The 26,206-nt window shown below is 53.7% G+C and overlaps 1 protein-coding gene across 1 annotated transcript in view; it reads left to right on the top strand.

Moving 5' to 3' along the window:
* The window catches only part of PTPA (protein phosphatase 2 phosphatase activator), a 48,633-nt gene extending 43,099 nt beyond the window's left edge, over positions 1-5,534 (top strand). Inside the window, exon 10 of the mRNA XM_075560659.1 lies at positions 4,126-5,534. Within this exon, the coding sequence (XP_075416774.1) occupies positions 4,126-4,203 (78 nt within the window). The 3' untranslated portion in view covers positions 4,204-5,534. The remainder of the gene's footprint in view (positions 1-4,125) is intronic.
* The last annotated feature ends 20,672 nt before the right edge of the window (positions 5,535-26,206 follow it).

Raw genomic sequence — 26,206 nt, 5'->3', positions numbered from 1 at the left:
GGGGGGCATCAGTCAGCAGGTTCTCAGCATCTCACCCTGCAATGCCAAGATGCCTTTTTGGAAACAACGACTGCGTATGGCTGTCACCCCCATGTCGTTCGTTGTGAGGGACCAGGCTCCCATCTAGAGAGGGAGTCGCAAATGTTTTTTTTTCCTTTTACTAAATTTTGCTTTATTGTTGAGAACATACACAACAAAACATAGCAGGGGGCTTTTCTTAAATTCAGGGAACATGTTATCCTATTAATTTCATCTCCCATGAACTTGTGAAACTTGTGCATAGGACCAGTCCGGCAGTTTCTGCATGCGCTATTCAGGGACGTTGATGAGTCTCTGAGTTGTGTTGCCATCCACACGCTCCTCTTCCCGGTTACATCCTTTGACTCTCACCTGAAGTTCCTAGCGGGACCTTCCAAGTGGCTGCTGTCCGTTTGACCCCAGAGAGACCTTGACAACGATGATGCTCCAGGGAGACCTTATTTTTACTAGTTCAGTGAAACTATTGTTTGGTTGTAAGATGACTTCAGGGGATATTTTTGGTTCAAAGGTTAAAGGTGGTCTCAGGGCAGTTGTTTCAGGGGTTGGCCAATTTATCCTCCATGGCTCCAGGAAGTTTAAGTCCGTGAGAATTTGAAGGCCTGTTGTGCATCCCCCCAACCCCTGTTTTGCCTAGAACTCATAAAATCTGCGCTCCAAAGGCCAGTGATGATAGCCAGGCACAATCCTCCTCTTCTGGTCCCATGGCCAAGGAGGCCCCTGTTGTTAGCCACACATCCCATCTCCTGCTTATCACTGTTGTGACAGGCGCGGAAGGGCAAATTGCGCCTTGGGTAGCTATGTATAAGCTTTGAAGACCCCAAACCCGAAACCCAAGTACATTGCCGTGGAACCAATTCTAACTCCTGGTAACCGACATGGGGTTTCTGAGATTGTGAATCATCGTTATGGGAGCAGATAACCTCAACTTTCTCCCTTGGAGTGTCTGGTGGGTTTGAACCATTGACCTTGCAGTTAGCAGTCTGACATGAACAGCATCACCCGGGCACAATGCAATACCCTAGAAGGCAGAACAGAAACATGAAATATGTCATTAGCCAATTAGCTGGGAGTTTCCATGAAGCTATGACCCTAAACTTCCAAACCAAGGAATCAAACCCCACAGAGGTGGTTGGTTGACAAAGGTAGCCTCAGCAGTTGCTTGGCGTTTATGGGTCGCAAATGTGTCTTTTAATTATCTAGTGCTGCCGATAACAAGCAACACTTAGCATTTTCATTCTCTCATAGCCGGAAGGTGGCAGCTCTGGGGGAAGGTCTTTGTCATTTACCTGTGGTCTCCGTGTCCCTGGAGAGCTCCCTGTGTCTTGGGTCACGGAGGTTCTCAGCACAGGGATCCAGAGGAGTCCCTCTGTTTTTGCACTCTCTTTCTTTGTGGTAATGCAGTCCCTTCCTGCTTGCTTCTGCTCACAGTTTAACCTCTTACCAGGTAAAAGGTGATGCAGGCCACACCCCAGAGAACTCCCCTTATCTCCAACCTGCATCCCACTGCCAGCCTCTTACGAGGATTGGCAGGTCCCGTGAGGCAATGATTGCCTTATCAAACAGCTGCCGGGTCATGGCCCAGCAAACTGGACACACATTTTGGGGACACACACATTAGATGTGGGAAATGTCTCGCTCAGCCGTTGTCCATTCAGCGCTCACCAATGCACAGCTTGTCGGCTGCAGCCTGCTGTGCAGCCCGCTCTGTACCAGTGTAAACTTGCACTCCCATGCAGCGGCGTTTCTTTTTTTTTTTTAATTATTATTATTTTTTCTTTTTTACAAACCCTTGTGTCGAGGGCTGACTTTGACTAGATCACAGCGAGGGAGCGCAGTGGCGTTTCGTATCTTTGTGTGTAAATGAGGCCCTGCAATATTTGTGTCCTCTTGTGACTGACTTCTTTCACTCAGTGTCCTGTCTTCACACGCCCAGCCGCCTGGTAGCAGCGCGTGTGAGGACATCCTTTCTCCTGACGGCTGAGCCACAGCCCAGTGCAGCATGGGCCCTGTTTCATTTATCCATTCGTTGGTTAGGTTTTTTCCGTTATCATTTGTGCTGTAGCGAACATCTAGTGCCATCAGTCACGGAGTGTCCACTTTCAAGGATTTGGGGTGGCTACTTAGGAGTGGAATTGCTGGGTCATGTTGTACTTTTGTTGTTTTTAGAAAAAATGCTTTCAAACTAGTATATCATTGGCATTTCCACCAGCTGTGTGATAAGGGTTCCACTTTCCCCACACCTTAAATCTTATTTTATTACTATTATTATTATTTATCTTATTTTATTTTTAATCTTCTCACTGCCATTGAGTCAATTCTGACTCATAGTCACCTATGTTAGTCCAGATTGATTAGAGAAACAAATCCAGAGACACTCATGTATTTAATATATAATTTATATCTTGATAGAAAGTTCTTTCCAAAAAAGAAAGTTCTTTCAAGAAGTTATTCATCAGTAAAGCACCCCAGTCCGGTCCAGATCAAGTCCATCATAAGTCTGATATTAGCCCATGACTTCTTCTCCAGACTCACACAGCATGTGCAATGACGTCGAATGCAAGCAGATCACAGGCTGGTGGGTGGAAAGTCCTGTGGATCCAGTGGCAGTGGATGCATTTCCAGGGTGTGGCCGTGTGGCTTGTCAACCAAAATGTGAAGCAGAGAGAGAGGGTGTCCTTCCTGCCTCCAGGGGGGAAGAGAAGAAGTTCCCAGAATACTCATGAGAAGGCCACGCCCACAGGGAGGGGTCATCAGGCTGTGATTCGATTGGCAGGCTAGCCTCCACCCCTTCATTCTTTCATCAAATTGATGTGAAATTGTGCAGCTACCACCTCACCCAATAGGAGAGGGTAGAGCTACCCCTGTGGGCCTCTGAGTGTGTGACTTCTTCCTGTGGAGGGGCCGGCCAGAGGTTTCGAACTGCTGACCTTGGCAGTTCGCAGCCTAGCACTTACCCCACTGCGTCACCAGGGCTTCAGTGTAAGACAGGACACAAAATAATAATTTATAAATTATCAAGGGCTCATGAGGGAGGGGGGAAAAGGAGATGATACCAGGGCTCAAGTAGAAAATGTTTTGAGAATGATGATGGCAACAAATGTACAAATGTGCTTGACACGATGGATGGATGGATGGATTGTGATAGAGTTGAACGAACCCCCAATAAAATGATTTTTAAAAGGGGGGTGGTGGAAAGAGTGACAGTCTTGGAGACCCAGAGGGCAATTCTTTCCTGTCCTCTAGGGGCACTTGGATTCTAGTGGGGGTGAGACAGTCTGTCCCGTGCTTAGACGTGCCTCTCTGGTGGCCAACGATGCTGTCGAGTGTCTTTTCAAGTGTCTGCTGGCCTCAGGTGTGCCCTCTTTGGTAAGGTGTCAATGGAGGTCATGTGCCCTTTCTATGGTTGGATTATTTGTTAAGTTGTTGAAGTTGTCATGTATATTTTGGTGGTTCGCTTTTCACTGGATAGATGGTTTCCTAAGTTATTTTCCCAGCTGGTAGCTTCTTTTGGTCCCATTACTGATGTTAGTGTGCGAGGTCATCTGCTGTTGAAATGAGGTCGGCAGCACTGCCCTGCCTATGCTTCCGAGAGGCCTTGAGTTCATCATGAACTTGAGTATTGTGTGTGGTGCGAGGCGTGGGCCCAGTCTCATTTTCTACATGTGAAAATGTCATTTTCCCAACACCATTTGGTGAAGAGACTCCTCTTTCCCCATCAATGGATTTAGCAAATATCCATTGTCAAATTTCTGTGACATGACTTCTAGACAATTCCCCCTTGGGCCAAGGGTATCACTTGGCTGTCCCTCCTCATAGCTTGCCCTTGTGGAGTGGGGCCAGTGGTCTCTGTCTCTCGGGCCCACCCACTTGGTGGCTCTGCCTGGGGTGGATTGTGGACTTGGTGGGAAGGGTGGCTGGGGCCAGAAAGCCTAGGGGCTGCTCTGTAGTGGGGCCATTCCTGGGCCCTAGATGCAGCCCCCCTGGGGATAGCTCCACCTCACAGGGCCAAGCCCCTGAGTGGCCTTGGTGCGCTGTGGCCCGAGAGGCTGCCATAGCACCCCTCATCCTACTCTTCCTCTCCCACAGTGCCTGGAGAAGTTCCCGGTGATCCAGCACTTCAAGTTCGGAAGTCTGCTGCCCATCCAGCCTGTCACATCATCCTAGGAGGGCCTTGAAGCCAGAGCCACCCAGACTGCCCTCCCCACCCATCTGCGGCCCCTCCCTCCCCTCCCCCCCTCTGTTCTTTCTGTTTGACTGTTTACTGGGGTGGGGTGGTGAGCTGGGACAGAGAGGGAGTCAAGAATAAGGCTGATGGACCCGAGGTGGAGGTGGGAGAAGTGACCAAAGTGGCCAGTTTCCTGTCCTCCCCCATGGCGGAGGGGCAGGAAAGGGGCTGGGCCTGCCCCTCCTGTGCCTGCCCCTCCTCCCCTCCCTGCTCACTTGCTCAGCCCCATTCTGAGACCTGGGGCTGCCTGCGCCAGGGGTGGTACTCAGCCCTTCCACTGCTTTCTCTCCTTGTGGCTGCTGCCTCCCTGAGGGCTGAAGCAACTGATCCCCACAGGCGGGATCAGTCCCTGAGCCCCACACGGTCACCCATGTTCAGGTGGTATCTGGGTGCTTAGAGGCTGGGACTAGCAGGGGGTGGGGGTGGGGCAGGAGGTAGACTCCCAAGCTGCTCTGCCTAGTGGCCCAGCTCCTGTCTCCTTGCCCCTCTCCCCGGCACCCGGCCCCCCACCCCCCAGGCTTGGGGGCACTTGTCTGCAGGCCCTCCCTGACTCTGCTGCTCTTGGACACTTGACTTGGGGGTCGCTTCTTGAAGACTGTCTTTCCAGAGCTTTCCAGGGGCTGGAGTGGGTGGCAAAAACTCCAGGGGCGGGGGGCAGTATTGGGTGTGCAGCCCTGCATTTCCCGGGCTGCAGCCTTCTCAATGTTTGTGGGGTTTCTTCCTGAGACTGCTGGCCCTGCTTCTCTGCACCCCCCACCCCCCGGGAAGGTGAGGGGCTCCACTGTGTGCTCTCCCGGCTCCTCAGGACTGGAGTGGGTCTTGTGGGGTGAGGTCAGCGATGGCTCCCCAGCCACGGCACGTACTGTGAGGGTTGGGCGGGGGACCGGGCCCACCTGTAGGCAATCTGTGACAGCAATCAACCAGCCCCCGTGTTGTCTTCTCGAGCCTCGCCCCTGCCCACTCCTCCCCCCAACCCCCTCACCCCCTGTCCACGGCTGAGCCCCGCCTACCCTTTGAGGAAGGGTGGGCACTGGAGAAGCACAACACAGGGTTTGGTCCCCCAGATCCAGGCTGACCGTCTGGCTGAGGCAGGAGCCACACGTGTCTCAGAAGTAAACCCTTTCCCAGGAGCCGCCCAGCACCTGTCTGCCTGCCTTCCTCCCTCCCGTGGGCCAGACCTCTGCCCGCCTGCCCCGCCAGGTCTGCGTCAGCGCTCCCCACCCCTGTAGCCTTCACTGCTGTTGGGATTAAAGCCTCTGTTTGCACCTGTCACCTGTGTGAGCTCTGTCTGTTCACGCCATGTGCTCCTTCCACCTCCGTACTCTCTGCCCCCGTCAGGTCCCCGTGGTGTGTGGCACCTGAGCTGTTTCATCCACAGGGCAGGGCTCAGCTTTCCTAGCAGGGTGACCGGCTAGGGAGTGAGGTGTAGTGGGAAGGATGTAGCAGTGACGGAGGGAGAGAAGGCAGGGTGGGTGGGTCAGGAGGGGTACCTGGGAGGATTGGGGGGTGTGGTGGGGGGGGAGATTCTAGGGCCACGGAGGACTTGGAGGTGAGGTGCCTTCTAAGAGCTGTGGCCAGGGAAGTTGGGATCGCTGGTGTCGAGCCAGGGGTGGCTTCTGGTGGGTGAAAGAGATCAGTAGACATGTCAGCAAAGGGTGCTGGTGGCGCCGTGGTTAGTTGTTGGTTGGGACCCACCCTGATGTCCTAGGAGCGAGATGAGACGACTGCTTTCAACAAGATCCGGGAGCCTTGTGGGGCAGTTCTCTCATCCTCTGACAGGGTCCCTTGCTCCTTGGAAAGCACTGGAGGGGGGTGGGCTAGTGCCTGCAGGGGAAGAAGTCTGCGAAGGAGGGCAGGTCTGTAGAGGAGTCCTCGGGCCATGCTGGTGTGGTAGAGGCCAGGGAGACCCAAGGAGGGCAGTGTTGGCCCTGAGTCTCCGTGCTTGTTCAGGCCTGTGTCAGTGTAGTGATGGGATTGGGGGCAGGGGGACCCCAAAAGGCTCTCTGGAGCAGGTGACCTTTGGATGCTGGGTGCGGATGAGGGACGTTCCCGGTGAGGGCCAGTTGCAAGGCTGCAGAGGCAGGCGGGGCCTGGCCTGTGGTGACTGTGGGGCCCCCGAATTCTAGAGGAGTTTGAAATCTTGTCAGAGCCGCCCAGCTCTTTCACACTTGACACACCCACATTTGGTCCTTTGCAAAATGACTTGATCATCAATCTTGTGCACTTGGCTACCCCAGGGCCCAGCAGCAAGGGGCCCAGAGAAGGGTCCCAGTAAGTGGTGAAGCGTGGGGCCCTTGGGGAGCTGTGGGAGTCCACGGAAGATGGGTCCATGGCCCCTCTGTGAATGGGAGGGTGAGGGTGTGTGTGTATCTATCAGCCGAGTGGTGAGTGCCAGCCACGGAGGGAGCTGGGCCACCAGCCAGGTTGAGGACCACTCAGCCCAGCCCAGGAAGAGGGTGATGCAGATAGAATTGGGTGGTGAGGAAGAGGGTGGAGTTCTTGAGCTGAGGACTGATGGTAGCATGGAGGGCATGAGCGGATTCTGGAGGACAGATGGGGCAGTCAGACGCCGGGCTGTCCCTGCAGCCGTGGACACAGTGTTTGTCTCGTTACGGAATGATCTTACAGCTAAGTGGAGAAAGTACTGCCACTTTGTGTCAAAAAGCAGAATCTACATTGTCAACCCGTCTGCCTCCCTGCATAGACAAAGGACCCAGAGGCTGTATTGAGGTGCCTATCTTGGTGGGGTTTGGGGAGAGACCTGATTGCTTTTTCTACGTGCAGAAGGTGGGTGTCAAACCAGCACCAAGCTACAGAGACAGGCTTACGGCTTTCACTTCTCTTTGTGTGTGTCTGATTTGGAAATCTTCCCACTATGTGTGTATATTGTTTTGTTAATGGGGGTGTGTGATGAATTAAAATGAACTAAATGGATTAAAATAGGGAACGAAAGGAGAGAACTTGTCCTTCTGGGCAGGAGGAAGAGGAGAGGGGAAGGTTGGTCATCAGGGTCAAAGGTGCGGAGCTAGGTGCTGGGCCCAGAGCCCCACCTGAGAGTGACACAGCTCCAGGGGAGGCGACCAGGTGCGGCTGAGACTTTGAGGGGGCTGTCCACGCTGGACCCAGCAGGGGCAGTCAATGGTACTCTTCATGGAGCCTTGGAACTGAGGGGAGCCAGCAGTCCTTGGGTGGCAGGTTCCTGGGCCTGGCAGTGACCTCTGGGTCCTTGTCCTACTCCCGAGATCCCAGCGGACAGGGATTAGGTCCAGAGTTTGAGACTAGATTGAGCGTAGGCTGACTTGAGCGACGGCATCACGGGTTGAATTGTGTCCCTTGTCCAGGCCATGATCTCCGGTGTGTGGCTGTCCTCCATGGAGCGATCTGATGTACTTATTCTCCGTTTAGTTGTGAGTCCTGACCTCTGCGTGCTAAGGAAAGAAGACTTGGACACCTAGAGTCACGACCCAAGTCTCACCTTTACGCAACTCACACCCTGGTTTGAGTCCCACCTCTTGGCTCACGAGATAAGAGCAGCAAGAAGTGAATGGAGAGGGAGACCTGACTGCCACCAACAAAGAGGAGCGAGGGGCAGAGCACACCCTTTGAACCTGGGGTCTCTGCTCAGAGATGTCAAGATGCATGGGGATCTCTCCAAGTAACACCAGACCCATAGGTGTTGAAAGGACACACGGACCTTCTCCCAGAGCTGGCAAGGAGAGAAAACATTGACTTTAGACTTCGTGCCCTTTAAACCGTGCGAGAGTCAGTTTCTGTGTGTGACAGGCACCACCTGCCTGTGGTAGCAGCAAGGCTCCGTTCTCTGCTGCTTTTCCTGGAGTCTCAGCAAAGGAACCCCCTTCCTCTTCCCCTGAGCAGGTGGTGGTGGGGACACAGTACCATACCAGGGACACCAGAAACACCACAAGATCTCTAGGGAACACGACCGAGGAAAGGCCGGAAAGTCCCATGGAGTTGTGTGGCCCGGGGCAGAACTCCCCTGTCTGTGCTTCCTCTGCCCACGTGCTGGAAATCCAGGCCCCTGATGTCCCCACCCACAGAAAGAAGAAGGTGTCATTGCCGGTTGGCCAGTGATCCCTGGTGTCCTCTCTACCAGGGATCTGCCGGAGGGGAGCACACTCCCTCTCTCTTTACTTCCCAGCCAAAGGTGGAATCGGCAGGTTTGGGGCCCCGGGCCAGACCAGGCTACTCAGACCAGGGCCAGAGAGGATTCTGCTGCCTGGTGTGTGGTCGCCATAGACCCTGCCGGAGCCAGCTCCCTGCTACAGGCAAGGGGCGGGGAGTCCAGCGGGCTGCGGGCGCTGGAGGAAGCTCTGCCACTACTGCTGGGTGCTCTTGAGCAGGTCACGTACCCTCCCTGATCCTCAGCTCCCTCAGGTAGGCATCTGGGACAGATGAGCACGTCCTTACAGAGGTGGCCATACGATTCCTTAAGGGGATGCACACGCCACAGAGCGTTGCTTAGCACTCCATCGTCTTCACAGGCTGCCTCCCTCTGCGGTGGCCGTGAGGTGTCTGAGGACCAGAGGGCCCATCCTCATCGTCAGTCTCCCGGGCAGCTTGCAGCAGCACACTGATTCTCTCCCAGGCTGCAAGTCTGACATCAAGGTGTCAGCCAGCAGGGCCCGGCTTGCCCTGGAGGTTCCAGGGAGGGGCCCGCAGACCTGGGCGTGTGGGCCTCACTCCATTCTCTGCCTCTGTCTTCTCAGGACTCTCTTCCCTGTGTCTGTGTGCTCAAATTCCTTTCTTTCTTCTTGTGAGGACACCAGTCATTGGGTGAGGGCCCACCCTCATCCGGTATGGAACCCCTGGGTGGCCCTTGACGACTAACCATGAGGTTGGTGGTTTGAAGCCACCCAGAGGCACGTGGGAGAGGGCCCCGGCCACCTGCATCCGCAGTGCCACGCTGCCTTCCAGTGAGACCCTGTGGAGTGCCGCCTGGGGGGCTGCCCTGAGCTGGAATGGCCTGGTGGGCAACCTGGGGAGAGGGGGGCTTTCTAACCGAGCATAACTTTGTTTTAACTGGGTTACATCAGCAAAGGCCCTGTCTTCCAACAAGCTCACAGGCCCTTGGGGGTTGGACTTCCGTCTGGCTGGGTGAGGGACAACATTCCACTCCTGGGTATGTGGTCCTCACACTTGGGCCTTCAGTCCCCAGAGGGTGCATTCTGACCCCTAAGGTGTGCAGCCGCTGGCCTGGGAAGACTCTGGTGGGTGGTCATTAGCTCCTCCTGTGACAATTGCTCGCTTGGCACCAGGCCCTGTGCTAAGCTTGAGGGGCCAACTTCTCTGCCTGCCATGCTGTAGACTGGCCTTGGCCCCCAAGCTCCTGTTTTGCTCCAGGCCCAGCCTGCCCATCTCAGGAGCAGCAGTTGGCCTCCAAGCCTGGACGCCATCCTTAATTCCTCCCTTTCCTCCACCCTCCAAACCCAATACACCTGAGGCACCCATGGCCCCATATCCAGATTACAACCCAAACCTGTCTGCTTTCTCTGCCCTGCAGTCACCTTAAGCCCCAGCTGCCATCAGCCCTCAGTTCCTGTATCTGCCCGTTACCCAGAGCAATCACAGCGTGAGCCTGTTCACATACCTCCAGGGACTTCTCACTGGGGGATGAAAAATCCTTTGCTGAGATTTGGCCCTTCTGACCCAGCCTCTCTTCCTCACAGCAATTCTAAACACTTAACGAGGACTCTTGGAACCCTTTCCTCCAGAGCCCTGGTCTGACCACCATGTCCACCTCCTCTGGGTAACCACCAGGTCCACTAAAGGTCATAGGGTAGAGGTGAAGTGCTCACTCTGGCCCTCCAGGCCTCGGCCCAGTCTGGCTATCCTTGCTCCCTTCCTCACCACCATAGGAAGCCTCTAGAGCTTCCTCGGTTTCCCCTACCCTCACCCAGACACTCACTCATCCAGGAAGGCCTAGCCTATGGCCCACTTCGGAGAAGCTTCTCAGCATCCTGTGCCGTCAGGACCACTTCTCACATCGGACTCAAGCCTGATGGCTCCCTCCCATTCTCCCATCTCTGTCTCTTCTGAGTGGAGTTTATTGCCACGGTGGGAACTCATTCCCAGCCACATTCCCAGGGCCTGTCTCACCTAAGGGATGCATGCTCATTCAACCAGCTAACCTATTCACCAACCAACCAACCAACCAACCAACCAACTTACCTACCAACCAACTAGCCAACCAACCAACCATTTACTGAGCACATACTTTGTGCCTAGATGAAGCCTGGTGCTGGACTTCTGAAAACCAGCTAATGAAGATATATGGGCCACAACTCAATAGTACCTGACACAGTGCCAGAAGACGAGTTCCTGGCATTGCAGGACACTGGGCTCACACATCCTGGCCATCGTGGGGTGGCTCAGGACGGGCCACCTCTGTTGGACGGGAGGAAGGTCAGCGTGCTTTGGAGCCAGGCACCGACGACAGCCACCACGAGGTGCCAGGCACAGTTCTCTTCAGGTGCCCAAGTGAAGACTCCTCTGCCCCTGTGGGGTTTAGGAGCCCTGGGGCCTCGTGGGTTGTACGTCAGGCTGCTAGCCTCCAGGTCAGCAGGGGGAACCCACTGTCTGCCCCTGTAAAGATGTGCAGCCTTGGGAACCCTGGGTGACAGTCCCACTGACCATGAACCCAAATCAATCCCATGGGAGTAGATCTGTGAAGGAAAACAGACAAATGAACACCAGCAAAGTAGCGGGGGGTGGGGGGGGGTGGGCGGGACGGGTGATGGAGATGACTATCCTAGGAGGTGGCCTCTAGTCAGGGTGACTTTTGAGCAGAGACCTGAGTGAAGTGAGAGATCTCGCCACGAAAGATCTGGGGGAAGAGGTCCCGGCATGTGTTCAGGCCCTGGGATGAGAACAGATTTGACACTTGAGAAATGGCAAGGAGGTTGGAGTGATGGCTAGAGAGGTGAGAGTGAGTGGAGAGGTAGCCAAGCCTGGGGACTAGAGAAAGGCTTTGTGTTTTGTCCCAAGGGGGATGGGGACAGTGGTGTGTGTGCTCAGACTGGTTTGTAAAAGCTGATGATGCAAATCTCCTCCCCATCCCTTCAGTGACGTCCCATCCATAGTTTGAAGGTAGTCAAGGTGGGGTTATTTACTCCAGGGGAATTGGTAAAAGCTACAAAGTAGCAACACCCCTCCCCAGGCGGTTTTAAATGTTTGCACTATGGAAAAGTTCAGCAGTTGGGGAGTGCCATGACTTGCCAAACACATTTAGAAATGCAAGAGAAATGGAGGAGGAAGAAAACAGACAGTAGGCAGGCAGGAAGGTGAGCCGGGAGGTCCGTGCCACATCCGGGTGAGAGGCCGTGCAGCTCGGACCTAGGAGAGCGGAGGGATGATGAGAAGACGCAGTTCTGAAGTGTCCTGGCTTGAGCCACTTGTCAGGCGGCAAAGAAGGTCAGATGAGGTGGTCCTCAGGAGTTTGGTTCTAGACAGGTGAGCTCTAAGCTCCCCAAGAGTCCAAGAGGAGATGTCGGGCCCCGGCAGGGGGACCCCTGAGCCTGTTTGGGGTAGAGGTCCTGTCTGGAGATGTTATCCAGGCATGACCTTGTCCAGGAGAAGATGGTGGGAAGAGACGCCCCCAGCTGTTCTGGGTGGCACTGCATCCCTGTGACAGGCCTGGGTCCACTTGGCTGGGCCGAGATCCTCAGAAGTCCAGTAGTTCTAATGCGTTTGGAAGGAGGCCTGGTGGTCGAGTGGGTTACGGGTTGGGCCGCTGACTGTAAGGTCAGCAGTTCTAAACCAACTAGCTGCTCCGAGGGAGGAAGATGAGACTTTCTACTCAGAAACCCACAGGGCCGCTTCTCCTGTGTCCTATAGGGGCTCCTGTGAGTTGGAATTGAATGGAAGGATTCCGCCATCTTTGCATTCTAATCTCCCTCGAATGATTTGAAGTAATCCCTCCTTTTGCGATCCGATGGGATCACCTCCACGACCTCATCAGCTCCAGGAAGAGATCTGCTCTGAACAGCTAACCATTTAGAAGGGTGTTTCTGTTAAAGGGGGGCGGCCTGCATCCACTACGGCATTCAGGCAAAGCGCTGGCTTTTTGCTCCCGCGGAATCCTGCATCTGGCTTGTCATCGTGACCTTGACTTCTTGGAACATGCTGTCTTGGGTTTGTCGGCTGTAGCTGTGAGTCAGGAGAAGCCTCCAGTGTGACATCTGACTCACGGATCTGGCATGCGCCGCCTTCCACAACCTAGTGAGTCATTTCCTTGAGATGAATTTCTCTCTAGACAGATTGGTACAGAAGCATCACTGGTTTGCTTCTCTGGAATCCCCCCCTCCCCCCAAGATTTGTGTTGTAGGTACTAACTTGTGGTGATAATCTCATTGGGAGAAAGGCTATCTTTGTCATGTCAATGAGACACAAAGGAGTGTATCTTGAATCCTCTTTTGAGATGGAAAACCAAGCAAACTCAGGGTCTGGAGGCCATGCTGCTTCCCACCACCCCCCAACCCAAGAGATCAGGGTAGAGCAATGGGCCTGTAGAGGAACCCGTTCTATGGGTTGCTGACCTTGCCCTTGCCCTTGCCCTTTGCCCCCGCCCCCCCCCCCCGTCCCCCCCTCCCCCCCGCGAGGAGAGAGACCAAGTCACACCAAGCTCTCAGGAGCAGAAGCTCAGGGGCAAGGAGCTTTCTCCAGACCCAGCAGAGAGGCTTTTTCTAGCAATGGCCACGGCGAGTTTCTTGAGACCCTTTTGAAAACGGTGTCTGTGTTAAAGCCACCCCTTTGTGGTTGTGTATGTGACAACTGCACTGGGTCACTACGCGAGAAGGGTGACACTGACAGATACTGCCAGTGTGCAAGCAGGACTGGCCTTGGGCAGTGGATAGAGGCTGGCTGGGGCTGGAGGTGCCTCATAGTAAGAGCCCTGCTGGATAGCAAGCCCAGCAGTTCGAAACTACCAGCCACTAGGTAGGAGAGAGAGGAGGCTTTCTACTCCCACAAAGATTTACAGTCTTTGGAAAGCCCCAGGAGTGTTCTGTTCTGTCCTCTAGGGTCACTATGAGTCAGATGGCCGTACGGTTGGCTTTGAAATAGCAAAAGCCTACATCTCCTTCATGAGACTGTTGACAACATTATGGACAGCAAAGATCATTTTGGTGAGGGTGCTAGAGGTCATAGTCAATCCTGACTCAGCGACCCCAGATTAGAACTGCCCCTGTGCGTTTCCGAGACAGTAACTCTACAGGAGTAGAAAGCCTCATCTTCCTCCCTTGGAGCACCTGATGGTTTTTGAACCGCTAACCTCATGGTTAGCAGTCCAAGACATAACTCACTACACGACCAGGAGACCCTTGTATTATCTTAGAGAATACATAAATAATAAGCAGCTAGAAAGATGCACGTTAAATGCGCTTCTAGTGAGCCTTTAAAAGGAACTGATGCACGTGGGACTGGACAATGGGGGGAGGAATGATACCATCTCGGAATTATGCTCAAATGCCTGGTGCAAGGGAGAAGAAGTAAGTGAATGATATCTTAGATAGCTGGCTGAGGAGATCTCAAAGCAAGATCCTCCTTACAGTAACAGGAGGGGGGCCAATAGACTTAAAAGAACTATGGAGACATCCTAAATGCTACACACATCCAGTGGAATACTATGTATCAGTCACTAAAGAATCACGATGAAACAAACTGTCAAGCACCTGAGAGATGGGCGAAGTGAGTCAATCCCACAAAGACAGGTCCTGCATGAGACCGCTATTAGAACAAACAATGGTTTTCGCATCCACAGAGACAGATTTTGATGATTACGAAGCAGCTGCAGTGAGGGCCAGAGATGGAAGGAAGGTAGGTAAAGGAAATCAATAAAAGTTATTTATATATTTTTAAAGATCACTTTATTGGGGGCTCTTATAATAACCCATACATCAATTGTACCAAGCATATTGGCACATATGTTGCCATCATTATTTTCCAAAATTTTACTTTCTTTGTGAGCCCTTGGTATCAGCTCCATTTTTTACCCTCCTTCCTCACCTCCCACCCTCATGGCCCCTTTGAAAGTTATTTTTTAAAGTTACATAGTAACAAAGGATAGAGCCATGGAGAGTAGCATAGAGAGATAGGTAGCTAATAAAGACACACACCAAAAAGACAGACAGATCCATTCCAGATGGCCATTGCCCTCTGCCTGGTGACTGGAGGCCTTCGGGCCTTTACGCCTTGGAGCCTTGCTTTGTCAATACAAGCCCGCCCACCACATGCAGGAGCCCTGGTGGGGTACTGGGCTGCCCAGGGGCTGCGAACCAAAAGCTCAGCCGTTCACAACCTCCAGCGGCTCCAGGAAGAAAGTTGAGGTTTTCTACTGCCCTGAAGACTTACAGCCCCAGAAACCCACCGGGTCAGCTCCACCACGGGACCCTATGGGGTCGCCATCTGCTCATCGGAAGTGAATCTCTCAAAAGTTATTGAAGTGACACCGCATCACACTTGCTCTACATTCTCTCTCTGAGAAGCAGAGAGGCCCAGCCCCCACTCCGGGGGAGAGCCCTGGACCAGAGGTCCCTGCAGGAGGCCGGGTCACCGGGGCACAGAAAGGAGAACGGTGGGAAATGAAGCCGAAGTGCACAGATTGGGACCATTCTGTGGTATGAAGATTGAGTCCTTGAATGGGCACCAGGAATGGGGTCTCAAACTTGCTGCCATTGGGTGGAGGACGAGTCACAGAAACCCCACCGGGCAGGCGGGGAGAGCTGCCCCTGTGGGTTTCCCGAGGCTGTCACTCTTGACAGGAGTGGACAGCTCTGGTGGTTTCCCACTTCTGACCTAGCCATTAGCAACCCAATCACTAGGCCCCCAGGGCCCCCGGGGCGACACAAGCCTGTGCAAACGAGGGTCAGCCTGTGAGGGACAGAGCTGACCGCCTGCCAAGCAGGAACCGTCCACTTCTTCGGGGGGCGGAGGACGAACTAAGGGAGCGAACACCGGTCTCTTGGAGTTCTACAGTCAGGAAACCGGACACTGGACCGACACCTGCTCTTCTCCTGGAAGAGGAAGGGACCTTCCCTGCGGAGATCAGCAGAACTCTCCAAAGAAGCCGCAGGAAGCTGAGCCCCACCCTCTGGAGCCTCAAAGGGTGGAACCATGACCTCTACCATGTTGAAGGGAAGAGTCCTGCTTCCTAGGTTTCAAAGTGTGAGATGCCCCCCCCACTTGGTTCTGCAATGTGGGGCAGCCATTTAGTTTGCCCCTGAGGAAGGGGGCCACTGCCTGAAGTTGAGGAATCAGAGTAACTACCGGGGGCCAAATGCGGATGAGGCGCCCCTCAAGGGAACGAGGACAAGGAGGCCACCCAGAGCCAAGGGAGCAGAGTTGCTGTCCCAGTGGGCATGGGAGGCAGAGCGGAAGTCCAGGGTGAAGGGGCCTCCAGCCAGCATGCAGGGCACATGGGCCACACCGAGTCTGGAGGTGGGGCCCTTGTCTAGACAGGCCAAAGAGCAGAGAACGCTCTTCAGGCCTGGAGCGCTAGTGTAGTGGGTTCTGCTGGGTTTCAAACTTCCCTCCAGTTTCTCATTGATAGGAGAGACTTCAATCTGGTGATTGCACCTTGGAAGCGATCATGTGCAGTCTACATTTCACTGGTTCACAGACTGCAGGAGCTTTGGTCCCAGGCACACCTACAGTCTCACCTGGATTCACTCTGGATGGTTCCGAAGATACATTTTTGGAGTTGGTTTAGGACTTTTGGGGTTACAGGATAGGGTGAGTATGTTTTGTGTATGGCAAAAGCATGAGTTTTTTTGGGGGGGGCAGGGGTGGAGGGTTATGGATTGAACCATATCCTTCAAAAATATGTGTTGTCCTCTAGCAAGAACATGGAAACAACCTAAATGCCTGTGGAGGGGAGAGTGGCCAACAAAACTGCTGGTAGACACAATGGCGGACTCTCAAGGTTAAGCAGTAACAGCAAACCTGAGAGCCACCTCCTGTGGGGGGAGGTCAGATGCTTACAGACATCCTCCTTGAAAGGAGTGGGCCTGCTCCCTGCTGCTGGGGGCAATGGATTACTTCTCCCCGAGGCCTATGACCATTAGCTTGGTTCCCATAGGTGGAGTTCACACCCTACCAATAATGGTCTCTATCACTTGAGCCAGGGGATAGGACAAACTGGCTCTGTGACATCCAAAGTTAGGCTGCCATCCTGTATCTAGGATCCGCCCATCTTGTCACATGTCTACCCCCCAATCCCTCTTCCTATTGTGTGGATACCCCTAGATCACCCCCCTCCCATTACTGCATTACCTATAGCACAACCCCTTCCTGTGACGAATGTCCTCACCTGTAATTAGGGGGCTTGCATGTCCCCAGAGAATATAAAAGCCTGGACTAGCATTAAAGATTCTCTCTCTCCACGTGGACCACCAAGTGGGGCTGAGGTGAGCATGCTACTATGAACTGTGTCTGACTCCATTACTTCTATCTCTCCTGCTCTCGATGACTTTAATATAATATATATATATATATATACATATATATCAACCATACAATTATGCTTATTGAACCCACGACTAGTGGTGGGGACTGGCCCCCCAGTCCTAATACTACAACCTCCCAAGCTGCATGTGGCGGGAGAACCTTCTGCCCCGTGCAATGAGCCTCTCACCAAAGGCCGCACACCAAAGAGTGCAGCCCCTCCTGTCACGAAGCGTTCTCCACACTGAGAGAAACCTTCTTGGAAGGAGAGGAAAGTGGGCTGCAGACGGATGGGACCTTAGCCAACCAGAGGGAGGTCTGTGAAAGATGGCCGAGGCAGGGGAAGGCAGGTGAGGCGCGCACGAGTTAAAGGCAGCAGAGGCAAATACTGTGATCCACACAATCCTGCGATACCAGTGATTGATGCTTCGAGGCACGCACAGATAGACGCGCAGGCTGGATGGGTGTGTGTGGGGGGGGGAGGGTGGGAGTAGATCCACAACATGTATAGGTTCATGGTTGCAAAGATGTCCATGAATGTGGTGTAGCATCGAGAGGAAAAGTTAAGAACAATTCTTACACATCACCAAACCCCTGGAAGGAATGAGCCGCTGGACACGGAGGCCCAAGGACTATAGTCTTGGAGGACATCCAGGTCAACTGGCATAACAGGGTTCACGAAGACACTGGTCTACATTCCTATTTTGGTGAGAAGTGACTAACAACTCGGGGGCAGCCATCTAAGGTGCAACTCAGAGTCTTCCTGTCTGGAGGAAAGATGAGTGGTGACAACTGAGGCTGCATGGAAGCAAGGAATCCACGGGACCAACCAGCCCGGTGACCATCAGTCTCACGACCCTGAGACCAGGAGAATTAGATGGTGCCTGGCTACCACTGTCCCTGCTCTGAAAGGATCCCATCAGAAGGTCCTGGGTGGAGGGGGAGGGAAATGGGAGACGATGCTCAAGATCATTGACAAAGACCAGGCTGACCAATTGGACAGAGATTGGTGGAACCCTCCCGACTATGGAAACACCCTAAATGCCTGTTGGTGGAGGAACAGACAGATCCATCCAGTGGACACTATATATCACTCACGAAGGAATCACCTAGTGACATGGATGAACTTGGAAGATAGACTGAGCGAAATTAGTCCCATAAGACACATATTGCATGAGACCCCTAATTAAACTTCAGCCAAATAATAGGCAGGTCTGTAAACGGCACACCAACACTCAGGAGGTACATATGCCTTAGACTAACCAACCATGTGAGCCTAAAAGAACGTACCTAAGGGCCAAGTTCAGAAGGGTTGGGGAAGGAGGAACGGAAACAGGCAGCCCAGGGAGGAAATGGGAGAAGTGATGTTGCGTTGGGAGGAGACAGCGCCAAATGCATATGATGTGTTGAACGAACAACCGATCTGCTCTGTAAGCCTTCACCCTGGTCTCCACAAAGGTTCTGTTGTTGTTGTTAAAGTGTTGTATGTCCCAGCCCGTGTTTAGAACCCATTTGTGAGGGGTTGTCTGCTATTTTCATGAGGCAAAGTGAGTGCATCTTGAATCAATCTCTTTTGAGATATAAAAGAGATTGAACACACGCCAGCAAGCTTAATATAAGCACCAAGAGAAGATGGGAGGAATGCAACTGAGTCATCGTGCCCAACAGAATGGATCAACTTCCAACCATTTCGAGAGGTAACATATGATCAAGAACCACTGGTGCTGAAGGAAGAAGTCCAAGCTGCACTGCAGGCAGAGGGAAACACTAAGGCTCCAGGGATTGATGGAATACCAACTGAAATGCTTCCACACGTTGATGAAGCACTGGGAGAACCCACTCATCTATACCAGGAAATCTGGAAGACCATTACCTGGCCAACCAGCCAGAAGAGAGCTGGATTTGTGCCCAGTGCAAAGAAAGGTGATCCAAACAGAATGCAGAATTATTGAGCAACATCCTTACTGTCCCACGCCCGTACGGTTTTCAGAAGATCATTCAAAATACCTGCAATCGTCCATTGTCGGGGCTGCTGGACATTCCCAGTTGGGCTCAGGAGAGGCCGCGCGGCATCAGGCTGATCACTGCTGACTTCAGGAGGATCTTGGCTGAAAGCAGAGAACACCATGAAGATGTTTACTTGTGTGTTATTGGTGATTCAAAGCCATCTAACCGTGTGGATCATGACAAAGTACCAATGACATCGAGAAGAATGGGAATTCCAGAGTTCTTGGTTGTGCTCTGATGGGACCTGGGTACCTGGGACCAGAGGCAGATGTTTGAACAGGACAGGGAATGCTGGCTGCATGGCTGAAAACCAGCAAACGTGTGTGTCAGGGCTGCATCCTCTCCCCATACCTAGGCAATCTGTAGGCCACACCAATAATGTGAGGCTTTGGACTACATGAAGAAGAACATGGTGACAGGATTGGAGGAAGGCCCATGAACAACCCGCCGGTGCAGACGACACAACTTTGCTTGCTGAAAGTGAGGAGGACTTGAAGCACCTGCTGATGAAGAGCCAAAGATTACAGTGTTCCGTATGGATGACACCTCGATGCACTGAAAGACACGATCCTCGTAACTGGACCAGGAGGTAACATGTTGAGCGGAAAAAGGTGGGCGTGGTCAAGGTTTTCCTCTTGCTGAATCCAGTCAGTTCTCCTGGGAGCAGCAGTGAAGAAATCAAAGGGCGTAGCCACTTTGAGGACGAAGGTGCGTCTGACCACAGAGTTTTTTTGGTTGCCTCACGTGCAGGTGGAGGTTGAGCAGTGACTAAAGCAGCCGGCAGAAGAGTTGCTGCGTTGGAATATCAGGGTGTCGGCGAACAATACGGAAGGCACCAGACTTGCCAGAGCAAGGAAATGTGTCTTGGAAGGGGGAGAGGCAGAATCTATCAAAATGGGAAGCGCTCATTTCTTGACATCGCCTCCACCTCTCGGTCCGTACCAGTGGTTCTCAACTTTCCTAAGGCCACGACCCTTTCATATAGTTCCTCACGTGGTGGTGATCCCCTCCCCCATAAAATTATGTTCGTTGCTACTTCATCACTGTCATTTTGCTACTGTGATGACTTGAGCGACCCCTGGGAAAGGGCCATTCGACCCCCAGGTTGAGAACCGCTGGTCTCTATGCTTCCGAAGCAGGTGCTTCCATCTCGGTAGCCCTTCCCTGAAGAATCGCCAACCTGGGATTTACACCAGGTCCAAACGGCAGGTGGGGCATCCTGGAGAGACACAAAACGCGCTCCTTTTAAATGTCCGTCCGTTGAGTCTGGGGGACAGAAAGGAGTGTGAAGGGGCAAGATCGGGTTGGATGGGGAAAGGTTCCCCAACAAAGTTCTCACAGGGCCACCCTTTCCTCCCTCAAGCGCTGAGCGGACACGGAAAGCACCCTCCTCCGTGTGGCTTCTCGGCCTTTCCCCCCACTGAGGCGCCTTCCCACTTCCTGAAAACATCTTTAAATCCGCAGCCGCGACTGTCAGGCTTGCGCATCTGGAAGCCCAAAGACAGGCGCCCTGAACTTCCGAGCTGGCCTCTCCGACTCGAATTTGTCTGACTGGGCAAATCCCTTTCGAAGTCACTGCCTCAATTGGACCGTCCTTTTCTTTCTTTTTAAAAAATAAAAATCATTGTATTGTCCCCAAATAAATTGGGGACTCTTACAGCTATTATCACAATCCATCTGTGTTAGTCTGGGTACTTTTGAGAAACAAATCCACAGAAACTCATGTATTAGAGAGAGTTTTATGTAAAGGGTAAGTGCACACCAAGAAAACATCCCAACCCAGCGCTGCCCAAGCCACAAGTCCAACATTAACCCATATGTCCAACACCAATCCACAAAGTCCGCCTCCATCTCACAAAACACACACTGTGATGCTGACTGCAGGAGGAAAGCTGAGTCAGTGAATGTGTCAGCATCTCAGCGCTGGCAGGGGTCTCCACACGGCTGCTCCATCACCCAGGGCTGCATGGGGGTAGGTCCATATGGCTTCTCCTCAGGTATGTCTTGCAGGAAGTGAGCCTTGCAAGCTGAAGCAGGGAACTGCTAAAGCAACTGCACCTTGGTCTGACCATCAGAAAGCAAGAGACCCGAGAACTCGAAAGGTGAGGCTCACAGAGCCAAGTATCGCTCCGCCCTTCAATTAACCCCACTTGTATCTATTGGCCAGGTTGGTACAACAAACTAACTCACCATCCATCCATTGTATCAAGCACATTTGTACATATATTGCCATCATCATTCTCAAAACATTTTCTTTCTACTAGAGCCCTTGATATCAGCTCATTCCCCCCCCCCCGCCTTCCCTCCCTCATGAACCATTGATAATTTATTATTTTGTTCATGTCTTACACTGACTGCTGTCTCCCTTCACCCACTTTTCTGTTGTCCATCCCCCTGCGGGGGAGTTATATGTTGAACGTTGTGATCAGTTCCCCCTTCTCCCTCCACCTGCCTCTCCCCCTCCTGGTATGGCTACGCTCATTGCCGAGTGCATGACTGAGAGAATGTGTCTGCAGTCGGGCTGATTGAGAGACACGTTTAGAGCCACTGGGTTTGAGCGGAACCCCCGCCGGCTGGCCGTGCAGCAGCCAGCAGCCATGCTCACAGAACCACCTCGGCCGTTTCTTCTCTCTCAACTGGTCATTGTGGTTTCTGACTTTTTTTTTTAATGGACTCCATTTTCCAGAGCAGCTTTAGGTTTCCAGAAGACGTGTGCAGAAAAGACCGAGCTCCCCTCCCCGCTCCCCAACACAACACTGCTCCCCGTCTTGACCTCTTGCATTCCTGTAGCCATTACGGAGTCCATACCCATATGCTCATCCACGGCCGCCAGCAAGGACAGCCCCGGAGGTGATGACAAAGGGGTCATGTCCTGCGCCCTCTCTCCTGGTTCTCAAAACGGGCTACTGAGTGCCACGCTGAGGAACGGAAATGGGAGTGCTGCCTGATGAACCGGGCGTTTCCTGGAGGCGGTGACACACGGGCGTGCTCAGAGCCACCACTCGCCACGTGACTCTGGGGCTTCTCAGCCCAGAGTGCTCGCCCGATTGGGCAGACTCTGAGGGTGCAAGAGCGCCTGAAGATGTCTGACACGGTGTGGGGATGACCAGAGAGCCCGTGAGCACGCGTGGCCGGCTCTACAGAGAGCTGCACAAACCTTCAGTTTATGAAAACGCCCAAACAAGCAAACCCCAAACACCCAGATGCAGTATCTGCAAAACTCAATGAAACGCAAGTGAGATGCAATGAGACCCGCCTGCACAAGTGTGGGCGCGTGCATTACATTCACATGCGGATTCTGAGAAAGGATGCGGTTTGCATTCCGGGCCTTACCCAGGGCAGTGCCTCCAGCCGGCCAGCCAAGACACAGGCTACCTCTGGAAGGTTCCAAGGCGGGAGGGAGACTCTCCCCGTGGCGTGGAGCCAGGCAGATCACCGAGAGCACTCACTCCTGTCTCACAGCGGCTGCAGCCCGTCTCCAGGCAACCACCAGAACTGCGTGGGGGTGGTCTGCGGAAGTTCAGCCAGTCCACGGACTTGTTGCCCCATCTGTGGCAGAAGGATACCTGGATGGGCTGCATAAGAGAGCATCCCATCGAGCCATATACTCTGGGCCTTCCAACCCCGAACGGGGGTGACCACCACCAAACCCCTTAATGTGCCCCTGGATCCACAGTCCCTGTGCCTGGGCCCAGACCCCTTTGTAGGGCAGAAAGTCGCAAAGAACACTGGGTAGAGCCAGGATGCGGTGCCGGGGGTGGGGGGCGGGAGAGGGAGGTGACTGGGAGGCAGGTCTACATACGGGCTCCTGACACATGCTCCATTGCCCCTGAAGATTTCACTTTCAAAACGCAAACTCTAAGGTAAAATGATTGAGAATTTCAAGATGGCAAATCTGGAGCATTAAACCCCAAGAGCCCGGGACCCTGAGGCCAAGCTGCCCCTGGTCAAGAAGCCAAGGAGTAGCGAGGGAACCTGAGGATGGCACACTGCCGCGGGTTGGTGGTGGTTGTGCCTGAACACCCATGGACTCCCCAGCTTCTGCGCTCAGAAGCCCCTTTTGTGCAAGTTGGCTTTTAACGAGTTTCAGAGGTCTGGACAGTCGAGGATCCACAGAGGGGAGGATCAGCCTGGGGATCTGGACGCCTGGATGCCTTTCTCGATGGAGAGACTCTGGAACTGTCTGTCCACTTTGAAGGTCTGTAGGTCCTTGAAGATCCCATTGACTCTCTCCCAGTGGATCCTTTCGGGACCCCTGCTGTGTCCTTTATGAGTTTCAGGTGCCCACTAACCCCCCCTGAAGAAGGGGAGCTTTTACCCTCCAGCTTTCCCAGGTCTATCCTGGCTGATCTACATGACCGCCACGGGGACCCTGGATTCTACACTGGCCTTGAGAGGCAGATGGTCTGCAGCTAGCTGGTGGCAGAGCTGGACAGCAAGAGTGGGAAGGGCACGTGGAAGTGTGAAAGTGCACCAAGGAATGACTGGGTGGGGGGCCGAGGGGGAGGGGTTAGGGATGCAGGGGCATGTTGGGGTGGAGGGACTGACGTGGGGAGGGCAAGCCGGAGCAAATTACTCATGGGATGGTTTTCTTTCAAGTCATTCCTTGGAAAAGATCCAATCCAAGTTCACCCACCAACTTATTCATCCTTCCACTGCATGCACATACAGCCAGGATGTGTCTCAAACATCCAGGAATTAGACACACACACACACCCTCTAGCACCACACACTCTGTGGGTGCTGTGTTCGTCAGTGATGGAGCCGGACACACGAAACACTTGTACAGTGTTGGGAAAGTGGAAGGCATTATTAATTTTTATAGGATGCACGCATTACCTCCCCACCATATTTATTTTGGAAGATAGCAGCCTCCACCGGAAGAGACCCGTATTTGTGCCCATTCCAAAGAAAGGTGATCCAACAGGCCGCAGGAATGATCGGGCACTATCGTTAATATCACATACAAGTCCAACGTTGCTGAAGATCATTCAGAAACAGCTGCAGTAGTAGCTGGATGGGGAGCTACCAGAAATCCAAGCTGCGGGTTCACAGGATGCCATGTCATGCCATGATCGATGTCATTGCTGAGGTCAGGTGGATCTTGACTGAAAGCAGAGAATACAAAAATATGTTGATCTGTGTTTTATTGACTATACCAAGGCACTCAACTATGTGGCTCATAATGACTCATGGTGTGTCAGTCTGGGTAAACTAGGGAAACATATCCACAGAAACTCATATGTACAAGAGAGAGTTTTATATAAAGGTTAAGTGCATATCAAGAAAACATCCCAATGCAGTGCTGCCCAAGCCCACAAGTCCAACCCATATATCCGACACCAATCCACAAAGTCCTCCTCCATCTCACAAACCAGACACAATGATGCCGACTGCAGGAGGAAAGCTGAGTCAGTGAATGTGTCAGCATCTCAGCGCTGGCAGGGGTCTCCACACGGCTGCTCCAGCACCCAGAGCTGCATCGGGGTAGGTCCATGTGGCTTCTCCTCAGGGATGTCTTGCAGGAAGTGAGCCTTGCCAGCTGAAGCAAGGAACTGGCTAAGGCAGCTGCACCCTGGTCCTACCATTAGAAAGCAAGAGACCTGAGAACTAGAAAGGCGAGGTTCACTGAGCCATGTATCTCTCCGCCCTTCAATTACTCCTTTGAAGTCTTCGGTGTTGGGGAAGGAAGCCGAGGGGACCAGGGACTGGCAGAAGGAACACTGGCAGAAGGACACGTGTGTCTCAGAAGAATACCTCCACGCAGCTCCGTAGAAGGGAGGATAGCGAGACGTCATCTCACGTGCTTCGGACGTGTTCTCAGGAGAGACCGGGCCCTGGAGCAGGTGACCACGCCAAGGGCAGCTGAGATCCCGTGTCAAAGGGGGGACGCCTCGGTCAGACGGGTCGGTGGCTGTCCGGTCGGTGGCTGTCCCACGGCAGAGCTAGTGAGGACAGCGCGGGAGCAGGTTGGGTCTCTTTCTCTTGTCAGGGGACTGCTCTGCGTCTAAGGGATGGCACCTGCCAAACCACACGACACAGAGTCACAACAGCTTCCCAAAAAGAGAAGCGCGTGTCCTTCCCCCATTACCCACGTCCATTCTGTGGCACTGGGCAGGCGCAGCGTGGCTCCGGTCAGGTACGGTGTCCACCTCACTGCGGCCTCCAGCTGCCTCCGTGCTGTTGGGGCTCCCACGGTGTCCTTCACCTCACTGGGCTCTCCCTGCAGGAAGACCTCTCCCAGGAGCTCCTACCCCCGACTTGTGGGACTTTCTTGCCACCACCTGGCTCCTGCTGCCCAGGATGAGGCTGCATGTAGCCTCCCGCACAGGGCACGCTCAGCCCTCTGCTCCACCCAGGCAGATGTGAGTCTTTCAGTTCTGCTCCCAAGCCTCCTGCCAGAGGCACTGGTGCAGGAAAACCCCCACATGGGATTCGACGAGGCAACTCCCGCACGCTTAGGCACACGCAGCACTCTGCCCCGCATAGGCAAGTGCATGCATCCCTTCAGCCCCCCCCCAACAAGCCTCCTGATCTGGGGTCATCTTTAGTGTCCGCTCTTTGTTCTGGGTCTCGGAGGTTCTCAGCACAGGAACCCCACATCCTCAGCCTGCAGTGCATGCTCCTTTTCAGACCTTGCTGACGGCATGGGGTGCTCTTGCTGCGCCGGTGGGCCCTCTGATGGGCCTCCTCGCCTTGGACATGAGGAAAGTGAGGCTCGGCCGAGGTGATGCCAAGAGCCAATTGTCAAGAATAGATAGCAGTCCAGTGTAGATAGCAGCAGAGCCAGGGGTGACTCCTGAGACTGAGTATGAACCACAGGGCATGAGCTTGGCTTTGGACAGGAGCCCCAGGTGGGGGCAGCTTCAGGAAGCTCTGCAGGGTTTGGCCTCTCGCCTGGCATTCCATGCCCACTCATGCGATACAGTCATTGACTTGGGGTTTTGCACTGAGAAACCCTCACCCAGCCCTGGGACTCCACGCCCACCCCAACTCTTTGCTGCTGAGAGGGCCCCTCAGGATGGGTGTGTCCATGGGCTCAGTTCACTAGGAAGAGGGACAGACTCCGGATTGGCCTGGGGCCCCAGCCAGGCCACCGGTCCAACCAGGGAAACAGGTTGGGGCAGCTGACCCGGACTGCTTCTGCTCCCTTCCCCAACTGGCAGCAAGCCCCCTCCACTGACCTGGGCAGAGGGGAAGCAAGGGCGTTTCTCTCATGGGCTTCACGGCCACTGTTTCTTGAGTGCTTGCTGGCAGTTCCATCACAGATGGAAATTGGACCCTCCTGACCGGCTCAGAAAAGTCAGGGCGTGTGTGTGGGTCCTCTAGCTAGGTAGCAGCAGAGCTGGGTGTAACCCCAGCTCTCTAATGCGGCTGTGGAACTCACAGGCAGCCACTGCACTTGAAAGCACAATCCAAACACCTTCCCATTACCAGCAAGGGCCACAGTGAGCCCAGGCCAGCCTCCTGCCAGGC

Source organism: Tenrec ecaudatus, chromosome 10 (assembly GCF_050624435.1).
Source record: "Tenrec ecaudatus isolate mTenEca1 chromosome 10, mTenEca1.hap1, whole genome shotgun sequence".
Classification (NCBI taxonomy): Eukaryota; Metazoa; Chordata; class Mammalia; order Afrosoricida; family Tenrecidae; genus Tenrec; species Tenrec ecaudatus.
Note: the sequence above shows the minus strand (reverse complement) of the source record. Positions and strands in the feature narration are given on the sequence as shown.